This window comes from Scleropages formosus, chromosome 12 (assembly GCF_900964775.1).
Source record: "Scleropages formosus chromosome 12, fSclFor1.1, whole genome shotgun sequence".
NCBI lineage: Eukaryota > Metazoa > Chordata > Actinopteri > Osteoglossiformes > Osteoglossidae > Scleropages > Scleropages formosus.
The window spans coordinates 11722066-11732919 of NC_041817.1; the positions used below are offsets into that span (position 1 = coordinate 11722066).

Here is a 10854-nt window from a genome sequence, read left to right on the forward strand (position 1 = left end):
CGTCGCGCAGCCTTCCCCTTCCGTGCTCCGCACAAACGCAGCCCTCGAGCATCAATTTTGGACGGTACGACGTTTCGAAACGTACGCGACGCTCGGAGAATTAGCCGAGAATTAGATGCTGCCAGCATCAGGATAGAAATCAAACAGACCTCATGAAATCTCATCTCTTCAGCGCACACACTTGGATGCACTAGAGGAAATAAAGGCTCTCACTGACTGGGACTCGCACATGTGCACGCGCGCACACACACACACACACATTCCCACAGCTGGAATAGATTGTCCACCAACAGGACTCAGTGTTTCCACAATGAGCTCCAAACACAGCCAGACATGGGGGGGGGGGGCGTCACTGAGGCACAAATGGAAGGATGGAACAAGGAGTTGCAGTTTGACTACGGTATCCATACTGGGTCTTCACCTTCACACTTCGGTTAAGGTTCCATTTGACTTGTTTGACTTTGTTTCGCTCTTTTACTGGGCATCACCTGATCAGCCTCCCTCCCCGACTTGGCTCAGTGTGGCAAATGCAGTCCCAAAGACAAGAGGAGCCCTTAGCGGTGTTCTTAGTGGTGTTCCGGGTTCTTCGGTGGTGACCCTTTCCTGCGGAACTTTGCCCACAACTCGATCAACAGCACCTGACTCCAGTTCAGCACCTACCCTTTAAAAGACATTCCGCAACTCCCAGACCTTTGCGGAATCTCGTCAGGGACAACCGTCCCCCGTGACACTTCGTTCACAAGCATCGCTAGCTCTTTGTTCACGTCCTCCGGTTTTTGACTCTTCGCTTCGTTTCCCGACCACATCCACGGATCCTCGTTCCTGTCCCGTTCGCCGTTCGACCGACCCCTCGCTAAGTCCCCCGACCTCGTCCATGGATCTTCGCTCTGACCCCGACCGCCGATAGGCCGACCCTTCGCCTGTCCCCGACACCGAGAACTCGCCTCATCCCTCGTCTCCGGTCGAACGACGCCGCACTTGGGTCCGGCCGTCCCAGGCCCCTATGTTTCGCGTGACACTCTCCTTTGTTTCGGGACAAAGTGCCTATGAAATTAATTTTACGTGCTTCGTCAGTAATCTTTTTTTGCAGTTTTTTTTTCACCCCGAGGCTAATTTATGGCATCAGTGTGATTATCTCACCATTATTCACTTACTTCAGAATAAATATGTTTAAATATTAACTATTATTAAATGCTAGCAAGATAAAGGTGTGAAGGATAAGGAATTTACGTTACTGTAGCTTTCAGTTTTCTGGGAACCGCCGTTGATGTGTCCGAACACTTTTTTATCCAAACACTTTTTTATCCTCTCACACAAAGGATTTGAAGGAAGGGAATTAATTCGGTCAGGAGCGAGAAGATACTTGTCAGACGAAGGAAAGTTTGACTCTTCACAAGACTGACTAGCGATTAAGGATGTAACAGAGCGCAGCACTGGTGCGCATGCAGAGCCGGTACACCTCATGCAGATTTGCAATAATAACCCAAATAAAGCTCTGTTTTTTTTTTTTATAACTAGCTGATGTTTTTTAGACACCAGCAGAGGCTCCACCTTGTTGAACTTCCTTTAAATATCTTTTAACATATAAATGCTCTGTGATCTTTGCTGAGACAGGAGAAACCTTTATGTGTGTAAATAAAATTTTCTATTTAAAAATACAATTATAAAAACCCGAGTGCCAGTAGAGTTAATAATTCCTTGACATTACCCTGTAGTGTCCTCTGCTCTGTCCCAAAGTTCAGCCGTGTTTCTCTCCACAACAGTGTCAAATGTAGGATAGCTTTCCTTTCTGTCTCTGTATCCACGTTGCATCACCCAAAATAAAAAATAACAATACGGCACCAGGACAGACGGTGAAAGGACACAAGTCCCACATGACGATGTGATCGAGCCAACATTTGCTATTGATGCCTCTTGCTGGTGGAAATATTTCTTCACCACTATTAACTTATAAAAGGAATGAATGATTATGATTTACTCACTGGATTCTACTTACCTACTTGGTTTAACCAATGCAGCAGTTCCCAACTTGGGGTTCACTTCTTTTTGTACCTTCACTGTTTCAGTTTTTCTGCTACACACACAATTTCCTGTAAAGCAACATATGGAACCGGTCTTTACACACCTATTGTGTCAGATGAGAAATCCTGCTTCTCGTTAAATAACCATTTTGTGGTAAAAGTAAGGGATACAAGGGCTTCACAGACTTTAAAGCACCATATATCACTCAAAGCAACGTGCTTCGAAATCATATGTTTTGTTGACAAAAAAATACCTTGCAATTACCATTGTCAAACTATGTATTCTGATGTATCTTGGAGGCAGAACTAGACCAAAAGGAGCTTTTCAAAAAGCACAGCACGTCCTGAATCGGGACTGCAAATCACATACAGGCTGAACAGTGTAAAAAAAGAGCGGTGGCCCAGCCAGCAGCACAGCAGGTAGTGCTGGTAGTGCAGATGTGCAAGTTGAGCTCTGCTGCGGGGACAGGCTCTGAAGGGCTCCGCTCGGCCTTCCTCCCCTATGGGGTTCACTTTTATGATGCTGCCACCTAGCGGCTCCAAACTGCTCACTCATCATTACTGATCCCTTACGTACGGCTGCAGGGAAAGTGCAGTGTCAGTTGACACATGTACTGACAGGTTCGCTTTACAAACCATAGAGATGCGGCACCTTAATGCACAAAACAATAATAGTATGTATAATAAAACATTTCATTCATTATCAATAACAGCTTGTTTGATGCAGGGTCGTGGTGGCATGGAGCCTATCTGGGAAGCATGGGGATGAGACAGGGTACACCCTGGACGGAATGCCAGTTCATTATAGTCCATCACAATCCATCACAGGGCCATCACGCACACTCATTCACACATTTTCTCATACACACACATTGACTCATACAGTCACACACACTGATAAAGCAATTTAGAGTCACCAGTTCACCTGAAACACATGTCTTCGGACTGTGGGAGGAAACCAGAGCACCCAGAAGAAACCTATGTGAACACAGGGATGAACGTGCAAACTCCATCTATACAAGCTGAGCTATATTCGAACCCATATCCAAACCGCCAGCTCAGGAGTTGTGAGGTACCAGTAGTACCTGCATCTTTGATAATGAACATTTAAATGAAAAACACACTGCACTCATTCATGAAAATAAGAACCTTTAAAAAGAGGGGTGAGACACGAGAGGAGGCCTGAGGCTGAGGCTCCCTAGTGAGCTCAGCAGCTTTTCATGGGCAGAAATTCATCTTCAATCCATAATCGTTTCTTTTTCCAGGAGACACCCGCATAAAGCTGACAGCATGTACACCGAGCACATGTAAGATGCAACTGCACTGTGAAGAGCGGAAGTTACGTTCATCTCTTTAAAAACCCACATTACACAGGTCAGTGTCTCAATTCTGATTGTTTCAAGTTCTGGCGGAAAGGAACTGAAAATCGGAAACTCTGGGCAGTTATCCATGGAATAAAAACAGCTGAAGTTGTGTCAACGGAATAATAATGATGTGAAATAAGATGCAGGCACCATGGAACTCACAGGCGCTGAAAGGACCAGGCTGGCATAGAGCGTAGAGGAATGGGTTTGTACTTCCAAATTAAAACCATCCCAGAGCAGCATCGGACATACAATGTGTCTGCAAATGAGAATAAATGAATAACAAGACAAATAAAAAAAGGATTGATTTATTTGATTCAATTTCAAATATTAATAATCATCTGTGCCTTTCCGGAATGGCCAGTCCAGTCGTCCATCAATTACTGAAAATGTAGTGCTCAGTTACACACACACTTTCAGAACCGCTTGTCCCATACGGGGTCGCTGGGAACCGGAGCCTACCCGGCAACACAGGGCGAAAGGCCGGAGGGGGAGGGGACACACCCAGGACAGGACGCCAGTCCATCGCAAGGCACCCCAAGCGGGACTCGAACCCCAGACCCACCGGAAAGCAGGACTGTGGTCCAACCCACTGCGCCACTGCACCCCCCTGCTCAGTTATATAAAATGTTAAATAAAATTATTTAAAATAACAAGCAAAAATAAAGATTAAAAATGTAATTAACATTATTTATTTTAAAAAAGTTCTGGAAAGGACATTCCACTTGAGTTTTTGAAGAGTAAATCTGTAAAAACTTAATTTTTAGTAGTAATGTTCACAAAAATCATTTTCCAGAAATATAGAATCTTATTCAGCAGTCACAAGTTCGCCAGTATTATGACATGTAGAGGGAGTGCAGCTATAAGCCAGGAGAGGTAGAGAAACTTGAGTAAATCAAAGCAGTTGTCCTGCTATTTAGTGTTTTTAAACACATCTTATAAACTTTATAATAAAGTGCAAATATGTACAGCAGTCACATTTAGTGGGCACCACGTGGCACAGATTTTTACAACAAAGAGGAATTTGAAGAAAAATTAGGGGCCCCTGCATAGAGCCACTGAGCCCTAATAAATCAGAATCTCTGCAGTAAAAAACATCCGGCGAGATACATGCACTAAATAAAAATTCTTTGGCATAAGAACTCTGCTAAGCAGCAAACAGCAAAACTGCTGGCTCAGTTGAAACGTGTGGAGTTTTTGCAAAGTCCAACAGATCACTGCGACCGTCACAGCTACGTGCTCTCCTTATCCGTCCCAACACACTTTCGTGCGCAGGTGTTGGCGGGCTCCCGCACCGTGAGGCCTTCCACTGTTTGACGGCAGAGAGGACACTTCTTGCACTCGAGGGACACCCTGACCGCACAGCGAAGGCAGAGGCACTGATGTCCACACCACAGCAGGATCTGGGCCTTCCGTTCCAAGCACACGACACAGTCTTCATCCGGATCTGAGGGCAGGAACACAAGGAGAGATTCTCACACTCAAGTGGACCAACAGCGTGCCAAACATGCACCAACACGTATGCCGTATGAACAAACACATCTCCTCCTGCTGCTACACACAGCAAGGATTCTAGGAACAGTGGAACAGCTGGTAGTGCAGTGGCTAGAGCTGCTGCCATGGGACCCAAAGGTCACAGGTTTGAATCCCACCCCTAAAGGTAGTTCCTATGAGCAAGGTAGTTACCCTAAACTGCTCCAGTAAAACTACACTGCTATAAATGGATTATAATTACAAGCAGCTTTGGAGAAAAGCATCTGGTAAATGTATAACGGCCTGTACGTTTCATACACTGCAGTGTGGGTGCAGAGTCATCATTTGTAATATTTCTCAGAATTTGTGAAGGGTGTGGATATATATTTAGGTTTGGGGCTTCAGAAATGTGCGATAAATGATATTTTGTATTGAAAACATGAAACTCCCTTTCATTTCTAGGTTCTCTGCCTGCGTAGCAAACATACCCATGCGTGTAACCTTTGCTGTTGGGCTTTGCTGGCAACCTATACGCTGTCATGCTGCAGCTGACTAGCAGTTGAACAGAAGAGTTCCAGGAATTTACTGAGACACCAAGGACATGTTGGACCACACAGTCCGATCTAAAGGCCAGGGCATTTTTGCCTGACTTCAGCACAAAGTTCTCCACAGAGCCTGAATGAAGGTTCCGCCTAGAGTGTAGTCCACTGCCACCTGAGCGGAGACACACATATAGTCCCGTGACCAGACGGGAGAGTGTAATATTGAATAGATGTCACCTGTCTGACATTGTTTCTAGAGCTGAAGTTTCACTATGGCATTTTAAGCCAAATCTTAAACCCCTGCTTCTTAGTGGCTACTGTTATATGGCATACAGTATATCAGCATGGTTGGGTGGTGGGATCCGGTCACAGGATGCAGTGTAGAAGGACACAAACTTCTGATACAACGCCACACGATACTCACCTGATATCTGCACGCTGTCGTACGACACGGACAAATGGACCAGCTGCACTTCTAGAAGCTTGGCCGGACAGAGGCTGCTTTGGTCGGCGCACAGACAGCTGTCCACGGGAGACACAGGAGGCGGCGGTGGGGTAGGACAGGACTTCTTAATGCAAAAAATGGACTTCTTCACTGTGCCTAGGACCAAATGGAGAGTAACAAGCATTGTCAGATCCAAACATTCCAGCCTCCATCCTAAGCGGTTGTCATCCTATGTCACCCTAATACTGAAAATATATACTATTTTTTATTATAATAAATATATCATATTTATTAATATATACTTTAAGTATTCTTTTTATTACTATTTTAATAAAGGCATTTTACTGATCATTCTCATCAGGGGTTCCCTTCTGACTTATTATCATAGATGTACTGTTTCCTGTAAAGCCCATGGAACAATGACTTAATTGTGTAGTAACAAGTTTTGCCACACCTACAAAACCAAGTTTTGCTACAAAAAATATTGCTATCATGACTGCCTACAAGGTTTTACACACACAGCTTACATCACCAGTACCCAGTACTCCCCACAAGTCCCTGGTGCAAGACCGGATGTAAAATACATACCGAGCAGAAGCACGGCAGAGCTCTGTCCATACACATCGATCATGGCCCACAAAGGCCCGGTCACATCGATCCCCTCCTGCAGACAGATCTGTGTTCTTCCCAGCACCTCCAGCATCAGTCTCCCACATGAAGTCACCCAGAACTGCAACTCGGAGCCCAGGAAGGCGTGAGCTGTGGGCACCAGACCCGCCCAGTACCCTGGTTTGTTGGTAAGGTCAGGTATGGCGAAAGGAGGCAGGGGCTGGCAGGTGGGCTTGAAGGCTGTGAATCCGACCCGGAGGGCACCGTGCCAGTGCTGGGTGGAGCGGTCCACCCGCAGGCATACCCTCTCCTTAACCAGTAGGGGCCGACTGCTAAACACCAGCCCGTTCTTGAAGGTGTTTCCGACTCGCTCGGCACGTCTGTCCCCCAGGCTCAGAGAGACTTTGGTGCCCTTGGCCGCCGCGTGGAAGGTGATGGGTCCCAGGCAGGTCGGCCCACAGACATGCACAGATTTCATCTCTGGGGGAGTAATATTGCCATACTGGTGTAAATATTGTTCATACTGTTATCTGTTTTTTATTGCTCTGTTCACATACTCTGCAAGGGCAGAAAGAGATTACCAACAATTTTCAGCTGTGTCTGCAGTGTTACATTTTTACATAAAACATGATTAAAAATGAAACTGAAAATACATTCCTACAAGTTGTTTTTATGTATAGCACGTGCGTGGTCCTTGGTTGGTTCTGTTTAATAGATTATATTGAGCGCTACATTACCAATTAAACAATAAACAACTGCATGCACTCCAAGAATAATTTAGCATAATCATTTTGCAACAGATTAACCTAAACTGGGACTGTGCCAAGAATACTATGTGATATATTAATAACATGGGGGGCCTGTGGTGCAGTGGGTTTGGCAGGGTCTTGCTCTCTGGCAGGTCTGGGGTTCAAGTCCTGCTTGGGGTGCCTTGTGATGGACTGGTGTCCTGTCCTGGGTGTGTCCCCTACCCCTCCAGCCTTGCACCCTGTGTTGCCGGGTTAGGCCCTGCTTAGGACAAGCAGTTGTAGACATTGTGCGTGCGTGCGTGCGTGCGTGCATTAACTGTGTTACACTTGGTACTAGTGTCCCAGTTCAACCACATGTAGCAACCTCACCAGTAAGACATGGAATCAGAAGTTGTGCCTGAAATGGAAGGGTAAATGGTGGTCATGTATGAGTTTGTCAACTTGTGACCCACAGCACAGGGTTATAGCCTGTTCAGGACTATTGTATCCCGCTGGTGAACAACATGATGCTTGCAAGCACTGCTGAGTGAACAATATAAAAAACCTACACACTGTTATCTACAACCCAATTATCTCTCTTTCTGTGTCCTTTCACTCTCATTTTCAACCTGTAGCAAGTGTCCAGAGTGCGCCAACACTTCCTCCTGACCTCTGTCCAGAGCTGAGATAATAGTACTCAATAGACACGTCGTTCAGTCTTGGCTGGATTTGAGCAGGATCTCCTCCTAAAGCGATCCGCTTAACACATTTTGCAATGTTTGTCAATCCCTGGCTATACCAAAAAAGCAGCTGGGTCAACACTTTTGATATTATCAAGTCTCCAGAGCAAAGAATGGTTTAAAAGAGGGGGAACAGATAAATGCCTCCCTGAACAGTATTCATCTCCAATATGAGAAAAAATAAAATAATTTTAGGGGACCGTACATTTGGCTCCTGACAACCACTTTTGTGGCTTTCGTTGTAAGACAAGGTACAGAAGCAGATTGCCATTGCTTTCTTCCACACTTGTCCTTAGATTGTGAGCACAGAAAACAAGTCAGCTTCACACAACCCGAGTCAGATTCCAAAGTAAACCCAAACTGTGCAACACCAGTGTTACTGTTGCACCACCATGCTGCTCTATGCATAAATATCTTATACTGTATTTATACATAAGATAAAAAATAATAATTAGAAAAATGGCAAAACACATTAAAAATTCCTGGAAATTAATTTTGTTTCTTTGCAAAACATCTAATTGTACACTCCAAAAAAACTTTAAAGCATTCTCTCTTGCTCTACATTCAAAATGACTGATGGTTTCATTATCATTTCTTTACTGAGCATGATTGTCATCTATTCCAAAGTTCAGTAACTGAAGAAAATGCCAAAATCCTGCATCCACATATCTATTTATAGAATTTTCCAGCTGAAACATTATGTGTCAGATAAGCTATAGAAACCCAAGCTGATTCATATTCACACACGTCTGAATGCAACCTTCACAGTGTTTATTATAACTCTACAGGAAAAAGTGCTAATAAACAGTAATTTAACATTGTACGACTGAAACCCTGCTCACTCTAATCTGTCAAATTGAATAAAGGCTGAATATAAGGTGCTGTGTAAAAATTAACTGAACTGCATAGACAGCATAATACTTAGATGTTTCTTAAGATGCTTCTTTTTCAGTGTTTAAAATCTCTAAAAGTAAGCTGTAAAGCCTGGTTGACTTACATTTATTCACTGAGCTGATGCTTTTCCCCCAAAGTGACTTACAGTGTTAAGGTTACAGTTATTGACCCATTTATTTATACAGCTGGGTACTTTTACAGGAGCAGTTTAGGGTAAGTACCTTGCTCAAGGCAAGCAAAGGGACTACAGCTGGAGGTTGGGATCGAACCTGCAACCTTTGGATCCAAAGGCAGCAGCTGTAACCTCTACCAGTTCAGTTGTCGTCCCCATGCATGTACCCACTGTAATTTACAGTGTAAATGTAAATTACTTCCTATTTTTCAGATGTGAACCCAACGCCTAGTAGAGTTTCTGCCAAAACTGTCTGAGAAATCAGAGGGAAAGGAGACGGTCGCGTGGGACCATCAGTCTTATTATTATTATTATTTCCCCATGACACATTCAATTGGACAGTTTTTAAACATGCCTATTCAATCATTGCAGTCACTGTCTGGACATATTTCAAAAGAAACCACAGAGTAACTCGTTCGGCAGCATTAAGTTAATAACCGTAACGTGCTCCGACCAGGAAATAAAGTGAGTGCATCACATAAACAAATTCGCGAATAACCAGGAGAACCGCATAGCATATCAATCATAATCATTAAATTAATTAATATCAGCGTACATTGTTTCCCGGAGACATCGCTGAGTGCTGTATAATAATAATAACGGATTTCGTGAAACGAGCGCAGAAACGCAGTCAGTCAGTAGGTCAGTCAGTGCGGCCGAAATAAACAAACTAAGGCTAAGCAGCCTGCCTGAGAAGAAGTCGAAAACGAAAGTGTCGAGTAGCCACGTACCGCAGAGCTCGCGCTTCCCGCGCTTCCCGCGCTTCAGCATTTCCACCCAGAAGGCGCGCGCCGCTCTCCAACAGCTCATGGATGCGCCGAAAGGGAGGCAGCGCTTCTTATACCTGCCGCCCATGTGCTTCAGTTTACCAACAGAACCGGCGGAGCGAGCCAAGTGTGCGTGGGTGGGTGGGTGGGTACGTGTGTGAGTGAGGTCGTGAGGGCGGAGCTACGCGCTGGAAAAGTACCTCAGAGTTACCACCCCACCCCGCGAAGGCTGCCATTCTGTCTCTGGATAAATATTCTTTGGTGCGACGTTTTTCCCGCATGCTGTCTCACATGTGATGAAAAGATTAGATTACTGAATAACATTCATTGTCAGTCCCGAAGATGGAACCACTGAAAGCAAATTTCAAAAATTACATAAACAGGAAGGGGTGTATTAGGCTGAAACAGACATATTAGTTAAGTATTTTCACTTTTAAACACCCATCACAGGCTGAAACTGCTTGTCCCGGCGAACCGGGAACAGGGCGTAACCTGGCAACATGGGGCGCAGGGCTGGAGGGGGAGCGGACACACCCAGGATGGGACGCCGGTCCATCACTAGGCACCCCAAGCGGGACTTGAACCCCAGACCCATCAGAGAGCGGGACCCGGCCAAGCCCCCTGCTTTTAAAAACAAAACAACAGTTATTTATTTAGTTATTTATTTAGAGTGGGGCAGACAGGTATGTGTGTTGGGGGCAAAAGGCTGATTTTTAACATGCCTTTTCTTTGCACCATGTGCCAGGTTATCTGAGAAAGTGAAGCCACGTCTGCAGAGATCAGGGTTCTGCAGCAAATATAACAAACATGCTCAGGCTGTATTGTCACAAGTTTCATTCCAGCCCTTCTGTATTCTTGTTGAAGCACAACCCGGATTGTGCTCTTTCATGAAGATGTTGAGGGAAGATTTATCACTGTGATGCATTTGGCAGGGAAACCTATTTTATTGCTAAGGCCCTGACCACAGCTTCCATCTACATTTATGTAGAGTACAGGAGTAGCAGCTGTGTAAAAGCTTATCTGGGGATGATCATAAAGTTACAGGTGTATGAACATTTACATCTTACGTGAGTTGGAGATATCTTGGGCAAAGTGAATC

At 44.9% G+C, this 10854-nt stretch overlaps 1 protein-coding gene across 1 annotated transcript; it reads right to left on the reverse strand.

Annotated features, from left to right (window-relative positions):
- Positions 1-4206: 4206 nt before the first annotated feature.
- Positions 4207-9865, reverse strand: LOC108929500 (E3 ubiquitin-protein ligase NEURL3). Its single transcript, XM_018744049.2, has 4 exons — positions 9720-9865; positions 6434-6934; positions 5825-6001; positions 4207-4832 (listed from the first exon to the last, which is right to left on the reverse strand). The coding sequence occupies exons 1-4, from the start codon at positions 9841-9843 to the stop codon at positions 4618-4620; spliced, it is 1017 nt and encodes a 338-aa protein (XP_018599565.2). The 5' UTR covers positions 9844-9865; the 3' UTR covers positions 4207-4617.
- Between the last annotated feature and the right edge of the window lie 989 nt (positions 9866-10854).